This window comes from Paroedura picta, chromosome 11 (assembly GCF_049243985.1).
Source record: "Paroedura picta isolate Pp20150507F chromosome 11, Ppicta_v3.0, whole genome shotgun sequence".
In the NCBI taxonomy this organism is placed as follows: Eukaryota; Metazoa; Chordata; class Lepidosauria; order Squamata; family Gekkonidae; genus Paroedura; species Paroedura picta.
Window position 1 is genome coordinate 36,636,814 of NC_135379.1, and position 23,968 is coordinate 36,660,781.

Sequence of the window (23,968 nt, forward strand, 5' to 3'; positions counted from 1 at the left end):
TAAAAAAGCATTGAAAAGCAGTTATTGAATGAATTAAGATCTGGCTGTAGTAAGATTCAGGGAAATAACTCCCCCCACCCCCTGTTTCCTGATATGTTGAGAGGAGACCCTAAAATGTTTTGGACACATTAGTAATCTTATTCATGTTAGAAGGTGACCGGGGAAAAAAGACTTCTTTCTCTTTAAACAGTTATGTCACAGTGGGGATTTGAGTAGCTACTGCCTTTCATATCCTGTGCCGGAATTCCCTCCTCTATACAACTATTGAGGGCACACAAACCTTGTCCTGCTTGATATCTTTCTTTGTCCTTTCCCTAGACAATTATCTTTTACATGGAACAAGACAAACAGAATACCTTGATCCCAACAAGAACGGTGTGGGTTGTACTTGGGGACACTTGTCTGAGCTTCTAGAAAGGTCTTCAACAGGCAGCAATAGGACTTCCAGGCAGTCTGCTGTGCTTCTTTTTAGCATATATATTCTATGCAGTTCTGTTTTGAAGAACTGTGGTAAGTTACTACAGGACATTCTCCTAAAATGTTCAAAAAAGGAGAGAGTATCACAGCAAAACTGGGCCATGACTATTTAAAATGTTCTGTATTGTCTTCATATATTGAAGTACATATAGTACATATATTGAATCGCAGTTTTCCGTTTTAGGACTGATTATTCTGTCTGGAATCCCAAGAGCTCTTCCCTGGGAATAAGACCCACTGAAGAAAATAGGGTTTCCTTCTACTTGGGCTTGTTCCGTAAGCACAAGAGTCCACTGGCTACGTGCAAGGAGCTGTCATGAGATGAAGAGAAATATATAGGTTTTCACACCAGTTTTTAGAGGATTGGGTTAAATGAAGGCTTGATTTGAATCTAGCAAGGAACACTAACTTTCTTAACATGGATTCAGGATAACTTTCTGTTTAGTTGCATTAATTAGTTATCTTAAATCAGTTATCTTAAATTATTTGAAAGATAACTTGATTCATACTTCCAAATAAACAGGTCAGGAAGGTTCATCTTAACTGGATAAACTTTGGCTTCATATTCCAGGGTTAGAACTTGGAGCTTCATGGCCCAAGAGCTATTTGAGAGGGAACATATTTAGGTTCAGATTCTTTTTAGGCACAGCGTTAAGGACATGCCATATTGTAATGTAATTTGTAGGCACGGTGAATTCTGTGAATTGGCCAATCCTAATGGAAATATGAATAGTACTTTTTGGGACCCAGACTTGAACTCCCAACAACTGATCCTCAGGAGCCTAGGTAGCAGAGCTCTTATTGTAGATATGGATACGTCTCTCTGTATTCCAGATGTGACTCTGACACCCCTTTGTAGTAAAATTCACAAGGAACCGGCGCTTTTGTTTTCAGCAGTGATTCACATCTACTATGAAAGATGAGATTTATTTTTGAGGAGTGATATAAAAGAAAAGTAAAAGGCCAAAGGAAAAAAAAAAGAATTCATTTTGTATTCCTTTGGGGGGGAAGGTTTTTTTTTTTTTTTAAGCAAGCTCTTTCTAGCCACAACCTTTCCTTTGATTTGCTGTGATTCACAGTCCTATAAAAGGGTTGTTTGAGAAAAAAAAAGAGCCTCCTTAAAGGGCAGTGTTTCCCTCCAAAACCTCTTCAAAATGAACAAAGTAACCACTTGTCATATACTATGACTAATGAGAGTTTAGTGTAGCCTTTAGTGTTCATTCTTATACTTTTGTGTTTGGAGAGTTGTAAGTTAAATCTTTAGAAATTGCACTGCGGGCATCACTGACATGAGACAAAAGAGAGTGGCTTGGTTGGAGACGCTAGAAACTGCCAGACTGGGGAGGAGAATGCCCTGCTCTTTTGGGGAAGGCATCGTAATCTGTGAAGGGAAACATGCCCAAAACAACATTTTCAGTGCTATCCTAAGCAGATCTGCTCAGGTCTACTGAATGGGGCTTACTCCCAGGAGAATGTTGTTAGGATTGCGCAGTTAGTGAAATGTTTCTGGGGTGAGCCTGTTGTGAAGGAGAAAAAAAAATTATCCTTTTTATACTGTCTGTGCATAAAGTGGAGAGCCACAAAGACTTGAAGTTTCTTTCAATATGAAGCTAGGTGTGGGAGGGCAATTTCCCCACTCTCATATTAGCCTTTATTATGAACTGTTGCTGCAAACACATAAGGAGATCACTGCTGTGTTCTGATGTTGGTGTGGGAATATTGAGAAGAAGTTATGGGCAGTTTAATGTTATTCTGTGCTTCTTTTATGCCTCTGGCTTGTTTTTATGGCTTTATGATTGCATCTCATGATTGTTGTCGATATTTTAATTGTTTTATTCTTCTTGCCTTGTGAAAGGAAAACTTTCACCTTACACATACATTTTCTAGACAAACAAGTAGAGACTTCTGCTACTATTCTAATGCTACATGGTAATTCAATTTAAAGTGTGACATTCAAATATTGTTGTGTTTATCGTATTATATACAGTGTTTAGTCAACAATCAGTTTCTCCTATTATGGTTTGTTGGCAAATCTACTGGCAAATCACTTTTGTACCATAGTTATTTATCACAGGGACATTTTTTATTGCTTTGATGATGATGACCGGACGAGTGACAGCTTGCTGTCATTATAACTCATCAAGGTTTCTCAGATCACCTGAAAATGCATCCCTGATTATTTTATTCCCTAGGCCCTAAATTGTTGCTTCCTCACAACTGTACATTTCCCATGTCTTGGAGGCATGTCTAATTATTAGATGTTAATTTCTAAAAATAAAGAATTTTAATTTTTTTAAAAATTAAAAATTTTAATTAAAATTTTTTAAATTTAAAAACTTTGAGGAAAGAAGATTTGCATGCAATTAACTATTCATTCCTGTTGTCCAAAACAGAACATTGGCACTGCAGCACTGAGGCTCATCCAGCCAAGGTGCATCCTTGGCTCAAAAATGTTCACATTAAGCATTATTTTGGAAGCAATATCTGGACCTTTTAAAAACATGAGCCAGATAGATGTTCAAACAATATCAGGATTACATCTTTGGATCCATATTAATCACATTTACTTATGCTGCATTCTCCTACCAATGGACCTTGAACTTGTTTGGAGGTTTTAGCAGGGGAGTGCAGCTGACATACATCTTTGACCAAAGAGTGGTACACACCTTCTGTCTTGGATAGTCTCCCACTGAGCATGCACCTTCGGAAGGGACATACATGGAGTGGTGAAGGAGATAGGGGACACTGCCTAGCCAGCCACATTAGTCAGATTAACCCTGGTGATCAATGGGGGTGACAAATATCACAGCCAGATTGCCCTCACATTTGCACATCTTCCTAATCATATGGGAAATTCAGGATGGCAAAGGTGACCAGGATTTCAAAGATAAATTTCAGCTCTGAAGAACCCCAGTTCAGATCACAACCACACAGGGAGAGTAAAGGTGTTTAATCCCTTCCATCCCTAGATAATTTTGCTAATTGAAAACTGAATCCCAGCCTTAAAAACTTCAAGGTGGGCTTTCTTTAGCTAATGTCTGATGGGTAAGACTTTGGATTATCTGATTTCCCCTGTTACTAGATCTGCAGCCCATTATAAGCTGCAGGAATCTTAACCAATAAGTACAAAATATGTAGAAAAGTCCTTCACACTTCTACACAAAGAAGCTTTGAGGAATGAGACTCATTTGAGAGCTGTGGTAGGGGAATGTGACCCCCCACAGGGAACATTCTTATACAGTGTGGCTAAAAATAAAATGAGATGGCCTTTTTATGTACATATATTGCATATATTTTGGTTATTTAAGAGTCATGCACGTTGAGTGTGAACACAGGAGAGATAGCTTGTTCACTGAAGAAAGAGGTATCTGCCTTCATAGTCTAGAGAATTTTAACCTTTTGAAATGTATAACTTCTAGTGTCAAAATTCAACTCTTGGACTATTTTAATGTTCTTAAGATGTCACTGGATGATGGCCTCTTACTCCAATGTTGTGTACTGATGAATTTGTAAGGAACTCTGAGCATCCTGACTGACTTTTTAAAGCCTAGTTCACGCATGCATTCAACAAATTCTAAATACAAATGACCCTCTTTCCATACAGCACTCCTAAAAAAGTAGGTGTATACTTACTGGCCAAAACTTGTGCGGAAATGGTGCATCAACCCTAAACTGTGTATGTGTAAAGTGCTGTTGAAGAGCCTCTTGTGGCGCAGGGTGGTAAGGCAGCCAACATGCTGTCTGAAGCTCTGACCATGAGGTTGGGAATTCGATCCCAGCAGCCGGCTCAAGGTTGACTCAGCCTTCCATCCTTCCAAGGTCAGTAAAACTGAGTACCCAGCTGCTTGCCGGGGGGTAAAATGATAATAACTGGGGAAGGCACTGGCAAACCACCCCGTATTGAGCCTGCCAAGAAAACGCTAGAGGGCATCACCCCAAGGGTCAGACATTACTTGGTGCTTGCACAGGGAATATCTTTACCTTTAAAGTGCTGTCAGGTTATAACCAACTTACACTTACAGCAACCCTAGCAAGGGGTTTTCAAGAAAAGTGAGAAGCAGAGGTGATTTACCATTGTCTTCCTCTGAAGTGTATTCCATGTTTTTTTTCCTTTCTAAGTATTAACCCTGCTTAGCTAACAAGATACTGTGCCATCGTCCCCCCTATGAACCATGAATTAGACATTGTCAAATTGATTTATTTTAAATATGTCTATAGCCACCTCTTAGCTATTACTAGAAGCTTCCAATCATAATTTCAAAGAACATAATCAGGTTACTAATCAACAACTGCTAGTGATAACACATGACAAATCATCACTCCATTCAGCAACAGATAAATAAAAAAGATTAAAAAGAGCATAAAAGGTACAAAGCTTGATGAAATAGAAACAGTGTACATGGCACACCTTAAAATAAACTGCACCACTGATAACATATGCAAACTGAGACACTGCAAGAAGACATGCAATATAGGTATTACTGTCAATGCATAAAATTGATGGATTGTCATTGTTCATGTATGCCTGTGAATTTTCACTACTGAATACTGACAATTACTTTTATTTGGTTCTCTATATTCAATAATATATATCTGGCTTTTATACATTGATTTATGATGTATAAATAACCTGTTAAAACAGTTATCCCTCAAGATTATCCCTTGCTTTATTTTACTGCTACCTAGGTTATTACAATGTTTGTGCCTCTCTTACCTTTTCTGCACAGCGGTGGCTGCACTGGACCACCACTGGGAGTTTGTGACAGGGCTCTTTGCCCCACCACTTCCTGTGTCCTCTTGAGAGATAGTTTTCAGCAGCAGACTCTGTCCATCCCCTGATTTTTGCCTCCACATGAGGCAGCTGGGGCGGAAAGGTTCTACCGAGTGGGTGGGTGTGTTTTATCATTTCCATGAACATGGGATTGCATAAAAATGCAATCCCACCTTCGTGAACATTTAAAAAATGCCCCAGTCAGCTCTGTGCCACCACAATGCACTGCTGAGCTGACAGGGACATTTTTGGTCCCTTCCAGGATACCATAGGAGGAGGAGGAGCCGGGCCTGGAAGGCCCAACTCTTCTCCTTCTACATGGACCTATGCTTGGATCGGCTCCACTGGTACCTGCAGCAGAAAAGGAAATATGAAAATATCTGTGTTCTCTTGCCACAGGGCAATGGAGGGCCTAAAGTACCCCAGGCCCTGGACGGGGCTGGGCTGGCGCCAACATCATGTAGGAGTGGGGATTAGCCCCGCTGCCATACAAGCACCAATCCAGCCTTTTTGTCCTATTCTGAAATGGTCTATAAATTGGAGGGATCAGGGTAAATTGTGGTTTGGTAGGAGGCCTACTTGTCCTCTAGCCTTCTGAGGTAATTCAGAAGAATGTGTATCTACTATATAAGGTCTGTCACCCTTGCCATTTTTTCCCCTTAGACCGAAAAAGCAACGAACAAGCGAGGCTTCTCTGGCTAAAGTCCCTCCACAGAAGTGCTTAACAGTAAAATAAAGCTCCCTACTGCAAGTGTCTTTAAAGTTCCCAAGCACAATACAGCCCCCTGTTCGACGCCGCCCATAATTTCGGCCACAAATCACACCTATGGGGGGGGGATTTTTTTTTAACTTGAAGAGCATGTAAACGATTAAGCACCAGCTCCTACGCCAGCAAAAAAGGTCTTTCTGAGACAATGAATGAACAAATATGCATTGCAACTGGTGTGTCTGGGTTTTTAAAAAACAGTTTTTAAAGGGAAAGGGGCTTTTCGGGAGCACGAACACAACAGTTCATTGGCTGTTCTGTTGGATTGATGGCCAGAGGTGCAAAGAAGTGTGGAAAAATATCGCTTCCTTTGTTGCGATTCCAGCGAGACCGGAAACCTGTGGGGAATGAATAGACTGCTACTGGGACTTCAATCCACTAGAATTAAAAGTATAGCATTTCTGCATACTGCAAACATGCAGCAAAATTGCTCCTTGTGCGGAATAGCCCATAGAATCATAGAGTTGGGAGGGATCTCCAGGACAACTAGTCAAAACTAGTCAAAACCCCAGGACATTCACAACTCCCTATCCCCATCTTTCCTGTAGAAAATTGTATATTGTCTGCAAATGCGACATTATGTTCCTTATACGAAATCCAGTTGTTTACATTTTATATTAGATTTTCTTTCTCTTTTCATAGCCCAACTCCACAGTGAGAACATACCACAACAGTAAATATCGGGTGACCATGAGCCCTGGCTTTAGCTCACAGTGGAACAGCAGCCAACCTCTTTGGAACACATATACTTTCCCGAGAACAAGCTTGCATTACCAGTCCCATGCTAGCTACACCTACTGTGCTGGACACACTGCGGTAAGTAAATACTGCCTTTTGCATTCTTATGTTCAATGAAATATAGAACTACTCTTCAGCGAAGTTTGAAGACTCAATGGGTTTGGTTAGTGTACGTTCTTTGACAGTGTCATAGATCCTCTCTGGTGATTCTAAAACTTCAATACAGGAGGCTGTCTTGAAGCAAGTTTGAGTATATTTGAAATTACAACTTGATACAGGATTTCTATGAAGTCAAGACACTGTGTGAAGCAGTAGTAAAGATGTGTGGGTTGACTTTAGCTTTAGAGACCTGCTATAGCTAAATGAATTTTCCATGAGCTTCAACGTCTATAGTTAATTTCAATGGTTTGTCAGGACCACCTGTTTTCTATCATTGATACTGGTCAATATATTTGGCACACTTGACAGATAACATAATAGCCTGCCTTTGTGCTAAGCTGATTCATGGATTTGTACCCAGCTGAGTGGCAAACAGTACAGAAAGTTGCACATATATAACACTCATCACACCCTTTTGTTTGACATCTATGAAAAGACCACTATGACAGTCTTCAATACAATGGCTCTGGACCATCTTATAAAACTTCAGTGTACAGCAAAGGCCAGTTTTGCTTCATGGTTTTCCTTTAGTAAGTCTCTAAAAGCAGGGTGTTCTTTCCACCGAGGAAATCAACAACATACCCATGGCGAAATCTTCCACCTACCTATACTGTTTAGGAATGCTTCCTAAATGACAAAGTAGCATCATGTTAGGACTCTCCCCCCCCCCTTCAGTGCAATGATGCAATGATGGTTTCATAGTGAGCTTTTCTGTGCTAGGGTTTCCAGCAGCATTCCCATAGCACATACAAGAACTGCTCCCATGCTAAATGATAATTCACATGTGCATATGATGTTACTCAGTGACTCACAGATAAATGTGTGAATTGCTTCCTCGGAAAAAAATATTATGTTTGAAGCCATGTCAAGAATACAAAAATTCCATCTCTAATGCTCAGTTTGTGAAGCTTGTTTCACATGTGCAGATTGGCATGAAATGTTACATTCATAACATAAGGAACATACATTTAGGAATTCATCCTGCATACATCCACCAGGTAAGATCTGGCAGGCCTCTGATTTTGTACAGGATATTATACATCAGGACTTATTAAATTTGATGCATTGATCATGGGACCCCTGACAGCTTATCACGTATGAGCCTTTCTTAAAGGTTAAATGTTATAGGTTATATGTTGTTACATAATTATTTTCCTAAGAGAAGGAGCTGCAATTTAAAGGTCTCTTTCCCTTACAAGTTGCTTCACAGAAAATTGCTGCCCAGGCTGTTTTACCCCTAGCAGGAAAGTAGCTGGTAGCCATACATTTTCCCTAGTGGGGTAAAAGCAGTTTGGGGATGGTGATTTTCAGTGTGAGGATCACCCAAGGAGAAAGAATGAAGTAGTCATCTTGCATGCTGGTCTGTCTCTTAAGTCAACACTCCCTGGCTACGACTTGTTAAAAACAGTTCCTCATCACAAAGCAACATGTAATGGGGCTGTTCTGCTTTTGCCTCAGCAGCACTCCGTTACAAGAATGAATATGCTTTGCATTAAACAGGGTAACAAGCAAGATGAAATATCTTTTGGATAACCTGAGGTTGTGTGAACTGCGTGGCATTCTTCAGATCTGCTCTCTTGTTTTCCATGGCAGGTTTAATTACAACGTTTATTGAGTAGTGTGTAATGCATTAGAAAATTAATTATAATGGAGATGGGTAGTTACTGTGCAAAGCTGAAAGCTCCTTTAAATGAGTGCAGTAGTTTTGCATTTGATTCTGCAATTTGTTGCATTCCTTTCATTTTTTGTTTACCCTTGGGACTGTTAGGCTTACTGAAAAACAGTTTCAACGTTCTCATTATTGCAAAGAATACTAGAAACAAAGGGAGCCAGGAGAACTGCTGAAATGCACCTCAAATATCCTGAGTTAAAATGCTCTGTAATAAGGCAGGCACTGTAAGACCTGTATTTTTATCTCAAATACCCCACTATTTAAGTCCCAGTGAAATCAGTGGAAACCTGAAGCCAAACATTCATCAATTTCCTTGTATCTGAGTTTCACAAAGCCTTGAGACTATTTGCAGATGCTAGGTTTGCCAACTCTCGTGTGAGAAACTCCTGGAGAATTGGAGTTGTTGTTGCCATGGTTGAGCACGCACGGTGTGGCAGAGTGGCAGGAGGAGGCAGCAGAGGAGGAGGAGGAATAGGCGGAAACAGTAGGCAGGGAGAAGAGAGCACAGAGAACAGCCCGAGCTCACCACTCCCTGGCATAGGGGGAAGGAGGCGGTGGTGAGAAAGGAAGTGTAGGGGAGGGAGGGGAGTAATCTAGGTGAGACTTATTTCAAATATTTCCGACTTTAGATGACAACTTCACTGAGTTTCTTGTGTGTGTGTGTGTGTGTGTTAATGCCCTTGACAGAAAAGTTTCCTTGAGTGATAAACAATTGGAATAGCTCAAGGATCTGTGTTTCTCTGAGCAACAGTCATGAAGTAGGCAATGGCAGGAGAAAGCTTTGTGGTTGATCAGTGCAGCCCAAATGCTAACTGCTGACATTAAAAAAAAAAAAATTATCTGTGAAAAGCATCAGATAGGAACAAAGCCTCCAACACAAGCTTATTGGGATGCTTCACTGAAAGCATAAATAGAGAGCCCACCTCTATTGTGCAGGGTTCCTTCAGGGGAAAAGATGTCAGACTCAAACAAATGCATCTCTCAATTAGCTTTCCCTTACCCTCCACACTTCTTTGCCTTCGAAGCAGCCATCCCCATGGCTTGTAAGAATGCGTCTGCCTCTGCCTCTTTTGGCCAAGCTTTTCAAAGCGGCAATCTCATGCAGTTAATTCAAATCAAATCAGCTTATCAGCTCGGTTCATTGTAAGTCTTTCATAACCGCTCGTGTGTGACAGCCCATTAAAACTTGGCCAGGACCTTTAAAACATCACCCAAATCTGCAAATATAGTTTACATTCAAGCCTTTGAGCTAACTGGGCATATTTGTTTTGTGTATTAACCTTTGAAATTGAGCTTTTTCCCCCAGAGGTTGTAGGCACAAGGTAATTTACCTAACTTTGCTCACAGAGGATTAGTTTTATGATTTTTAAAATAAAAAAAAACAACATGTGAGCTTTGATGTATTGTTTGTCCAATGGCCTTCATCATAATTCAGCATGGGGAATAGCAAGCCCACTGTCATGTCTGAAGCATGGCTTGAGTGTTCATTTCACAGGCAGCTGCTGCACTATCTGAAATGAACACCAGATCTGAACTTCATGTACAAGTAATATTTGTATAAATGATAGAGCTGGAAGGACAGTGATTGCTTTAACAGTTTACGTATACCAACAGTGTTGTGTCATGAAGATGGAAAAGAGTAGAAATCTAATTGAGTAGCAAGAGGTATTATGTGTTCACACCATATTGTAGGCCTCCAGGTGGACCAGGGATTCCCAACCAGGGTTCTGGAGAACCATGGGGTCATGGAGAGCTCCCCAGGGATTATGCAGCCTTTCCCAGAAGTTCAGATGGGTATTGGCTTCACTAGACAGGCCTATTTCTCCACAAATGGGGGGGGGGGCGTTATTTGGGCATGGAATTGTGATCACTGTGGGTGGGCAGGTAGTTGCAAATTTCCTACATTCTGCAGGGGGTTGGACTAGATGACCCTGGAGTTCCCTTTCATTTCTGTAATTCTGTGATCTTTGATGGGCTGGCTCCTGCATTTTAATTCGGCTCCCACCCTTCTGAAGGGGCATGTCACCACTTCCAGAGTTCCCGAAAGCCTGAAAAATATTTCAGGGGTTCTTCCATGGTCAAAAGGTTGAAAAAGGTTTGTTTTATCCAAGCTCAATTAATCAGGATTATTAGGTTGTAGTCTAGGAAGTGGCCAGGAAGGACATTTCCTCCACATGAGATTGAGCCAAGGATCCTGGAGATTTTTTTTTACTTATTCAGGACATAGAGCAGGGTTCACTGAAGACATGGATGGGAGGTAGCTGTGGATTCCCCACACTGTGCAGGAGGCTGGACCTAATCATTTGGGTACCTTTCAGCTCCATGTTTCCATGTTGCTAAGATAAAGGACAAGGATAGGTATGGAAACACATGGCCTCCCTCAACCTGTGTCCTCAGTGACTCCTCTGCCAAGTTCCATCATGATGATTAAATTTAAATTGCTAAATTACTCACACACTATGAAGTATACTGCTTGGGTCTGGGGTCTGTTCTCCTGGTAACAGGCAGATGAAGGCTGGCTCAGCATAATGGTTACACTGTCAGACTGGGACCTGGAACAACCAAGTTTGAAATCCCGCTGTACCATGGAAGCCTGTCAGGTGACCACGGTTTTTTGACACTTTCTTCGCCTTTCTCAGGTTGTTGGGATTACTTGGTGGACTATGTGGGGTGGTGTTTTGGGACCCCAATTAGTGAGAAAAGCTGAATGTCTTAAATAATAATAATAAGGTTATTCTTATTTCCTGCGTGCGTGGTGCCTGATTCAGATTGGGGCTGTGGTACACATGGAAAACTCCCCTGTGCCATTTTCCTTACCCAAGGGTGTACTATTTGGCCCAGTGGGGAACCCCAGAGCCCCCTCAGGACTGTTTTACAGTGGGAAAATAGGATGAGTCTACGTTCCATTCCATAAAAGCCTCTTGTGGCGCAAAGTGGTAAGGAAGCAGACATGCAATCTGAAAGCTCTGCCCATGAGGCTGGGAGTTTGATCCCAGCAGCCAGCTGACTCAGCCTTCCATCCTTCTGAGGTCGGTAAAATGAGTACCCAGCTTGCTGGGGGGGGGGGTAAACGGTAATGACTGGGGAAGGGACTGGCAAACCACCCCGTATTGAGTCTGCCATGAAAACGCTGGAGGGCGTCACCCCAAGGGTCAGATATGACTCAGTGCTTGCACAGGGGATACCTTTACCTTTACATTCCATTCAGAGCTTTGTTTTAACAATGGCATCCAAGGACCCTGACCAGAAAACACACCAAATTGTGATTTAAAGCCATGCACAACACTTCTGCTTCTTGAAACTCACCAGAATAAATTCTGTATTTTAGGTGCTTTAAATTGATTTTAAGGGACCTGCTGTATGTATGTTATTTAGATCAATTAGAATATAATGTCAAATGTGTTAAAATATGAAGCACGCTTGGACAGCAAACCATAGGGCATTATTTGGCACTGAGAAGTTTGCAACTGGGAGAGCTGGCCAGGAATAAATCCAGATAATCTCAGTGGGATGTATGGCTTTTCTGGATTATTCCGTGTTTGTTTGGGATTTGAGTGCCATGCTGGACAGCTGGATGAGATCAAAGCCCTCACATCTCCAACTAAGTACAGCCTACCTGTATGCAAACAGAGAGCTAGGATTGCCTGTGATTCAGCACCCCATGGTAGCAAATATATATTTGCTGCTCTGCAGTGTGTGAAGCAGAACTAAGGCAGTATATTAACCAAGCAAAGCTACCAGAGTCTGCTTTTCCAAGTGTCAGAGTTTCTTCTTAAGCAAACAGAATCTCCTAAAGTGGAGAAGGAATATATTTTTCTTTCCAGTGCTGTGGCTGTCCTGGAAAAGCAGACAAATGAGAGAAGCATTCGTGGCTGGTCCCCCGTCCCATCCCTCCCCAACACACACACACACACACAGATATACAACACAAGGTTTTTAAAAAATATATTAGCCTAAGCCAAAGATGATGCTCAGAAAGAACTGAAGGAATGTTTAATGTCAGTTATTGTACCTTTTAAAAATAAAATCTTTTGTAGCCCTAATTAAAAAGCTATTTGGGGAAAAGATCTTCCGCCCCCAACTTCCCTGTCTTCTGAGTTTTATATTAAATGAACGAGACAGGTTGTCTTCAAAATTTGTAAGGAAGGAGAGAGTGCCTTAATGCCTCAGAGGAAATCCTGGTATTAGGGAAGGAGGGGAATTTCTACAAACAGCTAACCTGTCACATGCTGGGAGACATCTGACACATTTTGAAAGACTGGTTTGAGAAAGACAGGACTTGTGTCTCTTTCTGGGACTTTTTCCCCCTTTTACATTTATTACAGGGATCTGAAAGTTATTCTAAATTCAACCTGTTACATGATATGGTGTTTTTGTTGTATTCCTTTTCCCACTAAAGACATCGATGGAAAATCACTTGCCTCGTGGTCTATTTCTCTCTTGAATCGCAGACGTGCACCCAAACGATTGCAAGCAGAATATTGTTCAGCAGCATTTATCAGCATCAAGTCATGCTTACAAGCTTGACTCGTTTTTGTTTTACAGGCCCATTATATTTCTTTTTACAAGTGCTTAAAACACGATGTGTCAGCGATGAAAACAAGTTGCAGCATGCACTAAGGGTGCACGTTATGCTAATGTCAACAAAACATCCTTTAACTCTGGTCCAAGAGTCCTAAAGTTTATGCTGCCATGTAAAGTACTGTACTGTCTAAACTTTGGCAGGTCCTGTGTGTTAACCATCTTACCAATGTATTTAGAAGACGATCTATTGGGGTGGTGGCAGAACATAACCATAACAATAGATGAAGCTGCTGCTTTGATCTTCAGTAAGAAATAGAGGCTTTTCTTTGTTGTCCATGGGTACGGTTTAATGTCTTGCTTTACCCAGCTTCTATGTCTTTCCCCCAGAATTGCTGTACTTCATACTGAAAACTCTGCATGGGCTACAACTATCTTTTCTTACCTGGGGCAATCGTTAATTTCTGGTAGCTAATATTTTCCAGTATTGTGTACCTCATAAATCACTGTCCCCAATTTGTCACTTCTGTGGTTACTGGCATTTTGTTATTGGCTTGGATCCAGACTAATGTTTATGCATGTTTATGGTTTTCTACCTTTGAAGCATGATTTGCCCTCTCCCTTCCCATGGACGCTGGAAATACCTCCCCAAATGTTAGGGCCCCCTCTCCTGTAAGAACAGGATTTGGGTGGACATGTGGGGCAGTTGAGGGAAGGGAGAGGTGGAAAAAATCACACCCAGTGAGCAGAAAATTTATTGTTGAATATGCAGAAATGTCTATTCGGGATTTTGTTTATTATTTATGATAAGCATGAAGAACATTAAAAATTGCAGAAGCACAGTGGATAATCCTGGGCAGGTAGGGCCAGCAGGATGCAGGACATAAAAAGACTCACTATTTGTCAGAGGAAATAGGGGATTAGAAAAAGTATCAAATGTCCCATGTTGCTACATGGATAATGCAGAACAGTTTGGGGCGGCTGGAGAAGGCATGTCAGACTTACAGATGGACGTGTGGATTGTGGAAGAATTAGTAATTGTTATAAATAAGCTGGGTCCACATTTAGACTACTTCTACATCCCAGTAGTGGTTAGTGTACCACCAGTTGAGAACCACTGTCCTTGTGTTAATCCACTGGGCGAGCACACAATGTATTTTGAGACACTGATAACATATTTTGCATCAAAGATTTTTCTTCTTCTCTTTTTATCTAATTAACTATTACCCCCTTGGCATTTAAATCAGTCCATTTGTATTCGTATGATGTTCTGAAGACTTTAGGGCAATATCTGCCAATCTGCCTCCTCACTTTGGTCCCATGCTGACCAAAGCACAAAAATTCAGGGGACCGAGTGCCAGGGTTTCCAGGCAACTGGGGAGGAGGAGGGCTTACAGAGAGCAAAGAGAAACCTAAGACATTATCACCATTGAAATGTTGAAATCACTTCCAGTACCAGAAAGAATGTAAATGATAGATGTCACTTTTACCATACAGTTTGTGCTCAAATACCAGAGCATCCCTGTGTCACCAGTGACATGATGACATCACTTGAAGTGCCTACCGGAAATGATGTCACTTGCAATGCAGAACTAGGCCTTCTTTCACTAAGTCCCCCATCAGCCAGCTGATAGGTACCAGAGGGATGGGCCTGGGAGCTGAGGATCCCCTGCCCTGGCAGGGACCTAACAACCCTACTCCATGGACTGTAGCAATGTGGCACTGGGAAGCTCCTGCTTCTGCTCCTGTTCACTGAACAAATCTCATTGGTATAAAACATGAAAGATCAGCTATTATAGAAGAAATAGGATAACACCACATGGTGTATTTATAGTGTGATGGGTGGAGCTTGTGAAATGATCCTTGGTACGATAATAGGGGTGTGGCAAACATGTTCTTCTTTGCATCTATGAAATATTGGAGGGCATGACCTTACCACTTGCATGGCTATCCATCACATGGCAGAAGCCAGAACTGACTGGGTTGAAGTAGACTTTATGGGCATTTATTTTATTTATTTATATTATTGAATTTTTAATTCATGAGGTAAGATAAGGTGGTGAGTGGAAATGGAAGAAGGAATTGAATTCAGTTTTGTCACATGAGACCATACCTCTGTCATTTCACCACATGTTTGTTTTACATACATTATAACTTAGCAGTAATATAGGCTGAGTTAGATACCATATTAATGTTCTCGAAGTACATTTTTCTTTCATCAGATCGCTTACAATTGTTGCTGCTGTTAGAGGATATTAGAAGTGTCATACTTCTACCATGATAATTAGCATTTGTTAGATGTGTAGATTGCTCTAGCTGTTTCCTTTTGTTTTCTCACTTTGCCCGAACCCCCCAAAAATCCATCTCCTCTTGTCTCCAGAACGCAGTGCCTCAGCCTTGGATGCTGTACTATCTGGCCCTTAGAAGATCTCCCGTGTTTCATGAGTTCTCATGGGAGGGGATGGTGGTTGGAGTGTTCTATGCTGTTAGAACCTGCCATGCCTTAGTTCCGACAAACTTTGAGGTTTCTTCAGATTGCTCAAAAACACAAGCAGAACATCCTGGCTGACACCCTGTCATGCCTCCTGCAAAACGAAAGCATGGTGGAGCCACTGGTGGACTCAGTGTTCTTGCCTGCCCAGCTGGGTATGGTAGTGGTGATGTGCAGCCAAGCTGCCAAAGTGGGACAGGCTCCTTTGGCCATGCCTCCCATTTGCTGGCTCCAAAAGGACTTGGGACAGGATGAGGAGTTCCCCGTGATCCAGTCGGGTTTGGAAGAGTAGGAGGGGCACATTTTCAAAGGGACTAAATTGTACATTCCTGCAACTGCGTGACCTGAGGTCCTAAGGCTATGCCACAATGAATGGGTGGCAGGGCATTTTGGTTTTGTAAAGACCCTTCACCTGGTTCGTAGAAGCTATTGGTGGCCCACCTTGTGCAAGTATATGGAGAGCTACAGCCAGGGCTACCCCATATGAATTGTGGCTAAATGAACTGGGGGAAAACCACGGAGGCCGCTGTGGCCCCTAGAGACCCCCACTGCCCCTTGGCAGGACATCTTTATAGATTTCATCACAGATCTGTCTTCCAGTTGGGGAAAGACTGTACTTGGGGTGGTGATTGACCTGTTTTCAAAACAAGCCCACTTTGTGCCCTGTCCATCCCTGCCCACTGCTCAATAACTCGCACCTCTCTTTGTTCAATGTGTGTATAAATTACAAGGGTTGCCTCACAAGGCAGTCTCCAATAAGGGTTCTCAGTTTGTTGCCAAGTTCTGGAGGGAGCTCCTTAAGATGCTGGGGGTGGAACAGCTGCTAAGTGGGGGTTATCACATCAAAACCAATAGACAAATGGAACAGTTGAACCAAGCCTTGGAACAATTTCATAAATTACCAGCAGGATGGCTGGACCAACCTAATCCCATTCACAGAGTTTGCATACAATAATAAAGTCAATGCCAGCACTGTTATACCCCACTATAACATGGTTAGTAGTACAAATGTTCTTAAAACTCCTTGCTGGACTCCAGCCCCCCAGACATGAAGGCAGCCCATGTTTAGAGCACCTGGCCATCCATCATAGCTGTCCTTGAGGTGACCAAGGCTGACTATAAACTCAGGGCAAACAAAAGGCACGTTCCTAAACCCCTTCGGAAGGTTGGAGATAGGGTGTACCTTTCTACCAGACACCTGCACTGCCAGCAGCCCTCCTGCAAACTGGATTTTAAGTTTGTGGGGCTGTTCATAATATCCCATGTGATCAGTGAGGTCACCATTTATAGTGACCTTCCAAAGATTTATAAAAACATTTGCTCTGTCTTTCATTGCAGCATGCTCCATCGCACTACTGATCCAGACATAGGGGATGCTGTCCCTGATGCTCTGTGTGTTCTATGTGGATGATCCATCTATGTGGATGAACATATCCACTATGAAGTCAACAAGATACTGGACTCTCGTATTTACTGGGGAAAATTGTAGTACATTGTGGACTGGAAGGAATTCCTGGTGGAGAAGTGGGAGTAGATGGATGTTTCCTATGTGTGGGTGCCCAGACTGGTCTAGAACTTTCACTCAGCCTATCCCCTCAAGCCTTCCCCTGAGTCTGTGGTCTTGGGAGGTTAATTTTGGAGCAGCAGGATGTCAGAAGTGCCATTCTTCTGACATGATTATTAGCATTTATTAGATGCATAGATGTAGGAGCCAGTTTATTGCTGTAGCTGTTTCCTTTCGTTTTCTCACCTCCCCCCGCCAATCTATCTCCTCTTGTTTCTGGAATGCAGTGCCTGGGCCTTGGATGCCGGACTATCTGGCCCTTTGGAGATCTTAGGCATTTCATGGGTTCTAACAGGACCAGGAAGTTGTTGGAATGTTATATGCTGTGTCTAACCTGCCATGCCTTAGATCCAAAAAGATATTTTCTGGTTAGCTTGCTTGCTCTCAATAAACCTAGCCTCTTGCACCCAGTGAAGGACTTGTGTTTTTGAATAATCTGAAGAAAGCTCATGGAGGCTGACAGTTGATTAAGAAAAAAAAGGGGGGAAGACTTCAGGTGAGAGGAGAAGACTGCATCTTTTAGACTGTTTATGCACTGAGAACTTCACTGCTGAAGCTCCCGTGCAGGAGCACAAATCGGGGGCGGATGAGGTGCACCAGGCCAAATGCTCCCCCATGTGGGTGCAGGGAGAGGTGGGGCAACCTGCCAAGACTAAAACTCCAGCTTGCAGCCCAGCATGAAACTTCCAGTGCATAAACGGTCTTCATGACACCAGAAATTCAGGCCTTATACAGAAATAATGATGAGAAATCAGAAATATTTACCTGGAACAAACACTGTCAAGAAGAAGTTTCTTGAACGACAAGAGCAAGTGTTTGAGGAAGGAATGCGATGGCTGAGAAGATGGGCTTGTGTGAAGAATGAAGGGAAATGAGCACAAATATAGTTTGAGACTGAGGAAACAAGATAGCAAGGATTCGTGGAATGTAAAGATTTAATGGTGACAAGGAGACGCCACGGGCAAATTGATAGCCCTTGTGAGGCACAGTAAAGAGGAAGAGAGCTCATGAGTGAATTTAGCCTAAATTTACCAAAGGTTGAATGAGAATCAGTAGAATGGATTGCATTGTCAATATCAGAGGACTAAAGAACATATTTTCAAAATGAAATCTAGGGAAGTCAGGGAGGCTAGTAGGATGTAACTCTGCTTAGTTACAGCAGAACTGCCTTCAGTGGTACTTAACACCATGTGACTCTGAATATCAGATGATAGATAGATAGATAGATAGATAGATAGATAGATAGATAGATAGATAGATAGATAGATAGATAGATAGATTAGTGTACATTAATAGTGAAGGAATTCCTTGGTATTTTTATTAATAAAGAATTTTTGCACCCCCCCCCCCGCTAGAGGCAGAACTTGTGTAGTTCATCCCTTTACATAGCACAGCATAAAAGGATCATGGAGTAAGTTGTTTTTCTAGCTGACTCTGAAAGCAGCTTTTTCTTTAAATCTCTTTCCTGTTCAGCTGCTGCTTAGTATCTTTTGTCTAGCCAAGTGGGACAGGTGCAATTACTCACCTCTGAGCTCGGGGAAAGAGAATATAATTCAAAGCAGTCTTCCAAGAGGTAGAGTAATTCATTGATTCACATGGAGTTACTTTATATGGGTCACTTAAAATTTTGAAAGAGTGCAAGCCACTCACAAGGTGTTGTGAACCTCCCTGCTGATCACCCTGAATGCTTGGGACTTAACTAGGCAAGATGCTGTGAGATCCAGTAGGTTAGGCCTGTCTACATAAAAGGAAAACAAAACAGTAGACTTGTTCTTGATGACAGCATCTTATCTGTGAGTTAAACAAGGAGTGACTTTTTCACTTGAAATTAAAGGGGCTGGAAGGGACATCCCTTCCTCTCATTGATTTGCTTCATCAGGGAGGAAGACCACTGTGTGATATGTTTGATGCTCTACAGCTCTCATGATTAGGCTTACCCATTTTTAAATCAGTCCCCCAGGATACCTTTGACCTCTGTTCAGTCCTAGTCATGTCCATATATACCTTTCCTTTGAGAGGGAAGTTGGCATGGTATAGCCCAATCATGTTAGATCTCAGAACCTAAGAAGGATCAGTTCTGGATGGGAGACTACCAAGGAAGACTCTGCAGAAGAAGGCCAGCCAACTCTGCTTCTCACTTATCTTCAAAGCCCCTTGGGTTGACATGGAGGACCAGTTTGGGGTACTGGTCATGAGTCCCAGACTAGTATCTGGCCCATTATGCACGGCCACCGAAATGGCGATTTGGGGTCACATGGAAAACACGGAGGGGGAAAACGCGAAGCACACCGGTTATGCACGGGAGGGGGCGCGACGGCTGCAAAACCCAGAGTAACCGATTATGCATGCGGCGATCCCGGTGCCGCTTCTGGTTGCGCCCCGGTCACCTGGAAATTATTCTTTCTTCCGTGTTTCACTGACGGCCGGTTGCAGCCAGCTCTGTGCGTTATCGGTGATTTTAGTCGCCATTCCACCCCGAATGTGCGTTATTCCCCCCGTGCATAATGGGTCTCTGAGAGACCTGGATCTGAATCCTCATCATTTGTGTCATGGAAGCTCACTGGGACCATTTCCACACTGGGAACTTCGTTGTCCCGGCTCCTGTGTGGGAGCACTAATCTGGGGCGGATGAGGTGCACTAGGCCAAATGCTCCCCTGTGCTGGAACAGGAAAAGGTGGGGCAACCTGCCCTGACTCAAACTCCAGCCTGCAGCTTAGCACGAAGCCTCCACTGTGGAAATGGTCTGGGTGATCTTGGGCCTGTCACACTCTTTCAGTCTAATTTATCTCACAAAATTGTTGAGAGGATACAATGGAGGCCAGGAGAATGATGTTAGCTGCTTTGGGTCCCCATTGGAGAGAAAAGCAGGATAGAAATGAATTAAATTAATAATAAAGTAGAAACTATCCAGCAGAAACCAACACAGAAAACACACCATTGGAAGCACAAACTCACACTGAACTGTCTTTGTCCTGAGTGTCGATACAAGCCACAGCAATGTCAGGAAACCTACTCGCCAGTGTTTAAAATCACCGCCACCTGGCAAGAAGGAACCAACACAAATAGCGAAATCAAAATGGTACGTTATGCAAATAGAATATATATGCAAAACTCTGCTTACTGTTGAAAAATAGGCTTTCCGGAAGAGAACCAGGCACAATTTGCTGCATTATGTGGAAAAGTCTTGGGGCTTTGGGAATAACCAGCTGTGCTCCTGTTTCATGGGCTGGTTTACTCAGGACATCATTTCCCACCTCTGCCATATGGCAGCGTAGTGGAAAGAATTATGTTACATTAACAGCAGACAGGAAGCATGTTAAAGCTCCTGTAAGACATCTCTGCTAGTCACAGCCAAAATGTTGTGGGCCAGAAAAACCTAAGCCATTTGATGATGGGACCCATCAGCATAAAGCCATTCCAGGAGGTAAACATAGGTTTCTATGTCTCAAGGCAACTTCTTTTTCCCAATTCTTTTTTTTTTGGGGGGGGGGGGAGTTCTAACTAAATGTAAAATACTTTTCCAGAATTACCACCCCTCATTTAAGAATAGCATTGAGAGACTCACACAAAATAAAGACTGGCATGTGATCCAGGCACAAACATCCAATTAGCCATAACCCTTAAGGTAAAATTGGGTTGGAAATGCTTGAACAGCTCTGCAGTCATGGAAAAAATATGAGGAATGATGCTTCCACAGAGATGTTTGGGTCTGTCTTTACTTCCAGAATGGAGAACTTTTAAAAATGCGTCCACATGATATCTACCCCCAAATTCTGCACTTCCCAGGATTTCCCTGCTTTGCTCCAATCTTCCCCAACCTGCTCTGATATGATATTTTCGGAAAGAATACAGTATGCCATTTGCATGGACAGGTACACATGTTCAGAGGTCCTACCCACACAGATGCCTAGGGCTGTGGGTATAATGCTTAGAGTCCACTCTCCCACAATGTTGCCCCACAATGAAAATTGTCAGCACCTGTAGAATTCTTAGTTATCTGCAGATGCAGGCCACACGTTCCACTATATATTTCTGGTAAGGCCTTGGAGGAGGAGCTGGTCTCATGGCTTAAGTGCCACTCAGTGCTTAACACCCCCTCAGTGTGGCTTTCCCACCCTAAGTGCCTTGTCCTCCAATCGGCTTGCCTGTCCATCCAGCAGCCAGCCAATAACCTTCCATCCCCCACTCCCTGCTGCATGAGAACTGCCCCTGCTGGTGAATTCCCTGCAGCCTTTTCAGATCCTGAGGGTGGAGAGAGGCCATCCGCAGAGTTCTTCCACCCCCCCACCCCCCAATCTAGCACCTGTTGTATTCCTGAATGCAACGGGCTTTGCTCCTAGTTAGATATATAAACATTCAAAGAAATGTGCCAACATTGGGTTCTCTTGCTGGTAATCTTTGACTCAGCTTCAAACACCAGGCGTAAAAGTAGCCTTATATCAAGTTAGACTATTAATTCATCTTGCCCAGTTATGTCTGGCAACATCTCTCCAGAGCAGAGGTCTTGCATGTCACTGAGTGCTGGGGGCTGAATATGCAATCTTTTGCATGCAAAGTATCACTATGATATTCTCCACCCCCTTAGTGAAAGTGGTGATGGGTAGGAGTGATGGAAAGCCTGCAGTTCTTGCCTACTAAGAGCTCAAGCATATCGACATTAGCACAGAGCTGCTCCTTCCAACAGTACCGGTTTGTCAGTTCTGGCTGTTGCCTGCCAGGCCTCTTGGTGGGCTGTGTTCACTGTGCTGCCTTCTTTTTCTTTTACCTTTCTGGTCCTTAGGCACAGTGTGTTGGTGGAATGACTAATCAGCCACTCAGTAATCCATTGTGGGAGTTTCCTGGCACAGCAGTGTGGGTGATGTATAAGTATTTGGTACCCAGAACTTGGTGTTTACTCCCGGGGTTTGTGTTGTTATGTTGCATGAGTGCATAGGGATGGGAATCTGCTGAGTGCTTCATACTATGCCCCTCCCCCTTTTATTTACCTTGTTTTTATTGAACTGGCATAGTCATTTCATATATTACAGCTATGCGACGGGGATACATATGAAAGCACCGCCTGGGAACACTCTCTGGCATGACTAATCTTGTGAAATCTCGGGACATCTCAGGATTGTAGCAAGAGAAAAACTTAATACTTAACAAAATGCACCAAATATATATATTTAAAAACCCCAAGGATTCAAATATACAATCTGTTCAGCAGCTCAAAGCATTGCAGACTATTTTAGAATAATTCAGCCATACAAACATTCTGGTTGTGGACAGATCAATAAAAATAAAGGAATAAAACAGCATTGGTTGAGAGGAACTAATTGTGAAAAAATCGATGTAAATTTACACAGGGAGTGGGGGGGTGTTGAAATCTCAATATGCGGAGCATCTGGAAGACTGATGGTGTTACAAAAAGTCAATTTGAGATGTTGCCTTAGAAGGCTCTGCCTCCTCAATTCCCACGTTGAGAACTTTGTGATAAGAGGTAGTTTTGTCATACGTTTTGCTGTGGGGTTTCAGTAGAAATGGTGGCAAACTCTTTAATAAATGAGCTGTCATTCCCATTGAGTCAATACGGTGTATAAAATCACAACAGGCTAATAGTAGGGTATTATTTTCTGCAGATATACAATTAAATGAATCTCGGTAGACAAACAACAGATAATGACTAGTGCTGAGAATGGCAGCTACCTATCCTAAACGAACTGATCACATGGATTCCACTCTTCCTGCAAGTGACTCAAGTCAGTCTACATTGTTCTTTCCTCTTCTAGTTTGTCCTCACATCCACTCCTTGAAGGAGGCCAGGCTGGCAGAGAATGCTTCACCACTGGTGAAAGTTTGGGCCACCTCAACCCTGTTCCTACCACTATAACTCATTAGATCCTACTGCTTGTAGAATTTGACTTGTTGTGACATCACAAGATTTCACCATTACTGCCTAGTGTGGCCAGGTCCCTTGTAGCTACCAGCAGGGGATGGGGGGGGGGGTACATTGAAAATTAATGCAACATGCTGACATCTCCTGGAAGTGACGTTACCATGTTGGCAACATCTAGGGCAATGCTCTGGCTTTTGGGCAAAAAATTATATGGTAGAACTAGCTTCCTTCCATAGAGTTTTGCCCAAAAACCAGAGCACTGGCTATTTGGTGCTATTTGATTTTACTCTGTATTTTCTTTTTTCTTTTTTTCAATAGTCACGGACTCTTTTGTATTGTTTGCCCTCTTCCAGAGTCTAGTCAACTTAAGCTATGGGAGTTTTAAGAAAATAATTTAATGTGAAAGCACTGTATGCCATCAAGGAACAGTGAATGTAATTTTGATTCCCTGCATCCTTGGAAAATAGCTAGTGAACAGAGATAAGTCTGTTCCTCAGCTTAGTTGTGTTTGAATAGCTTAATTAGACTTTGGATTTAAGGGATTTTTTTAAAGAATAAAATTGTTTTCAATAGTGGTGTTGCAAAAAGAATCTTTGGGGTAAAAGCCATGAGGGCACATTCCCATGTTCTTTAAATTGATTAAATGTAGCAAGAGGGTCTTTTTCTCAAAATAAATTACCTTTGTCCTCCATGAATGTTGACATAAACTTTAAACGCTAAATGCTTTGTTTTGCCATTTCATTCCAATCATCCAGTGGTTTCTCTCACATGAAATCTGGTTTTGTGTAAACGATAGATTGATAGTTACTAGAGGAAGAGAGAGACAGAGAGAGAGGCATAGAAGAAAAAATCTCAATTATGGATGCTTTGAACAATACAAAAATAAAGAAAAGCTAATCAGTGAGCATGTATTTCACTATTTATAGCTTAAAC

General features: G+C 42.3%; 1 protein-coding gene across 6 annotated transcripts in view; it reads left to right on the plus strand.

Annotated features, from left to right (window-relative positions):
- Positions 1-23,968, plus strand: part of RBMS3 (RNA binding motif single stranded interacting protein 3) — an 862,898-nt gene that overhangs the window by 223,949 nt on the left and 614,981 nt on the right. For all 6 annotated transcript variants that reach the window (XR_013225653.1, XM_077304656.1, XM_077304653.1 and 3 more), the window contains exon 3: positions 6,657-6,830. Coding sequence is in view for 5 of the 6 variants with exons in the window: in XM_077304656.1 (XP_077160771.1) it covers positions 6,657-6,830 (174 nt within the window). In the remaining variant the exon portion in view is untranslated. The remainder of the gene's footprint in view (positions 1-6,656; positions 6,831-23,968) is intronic.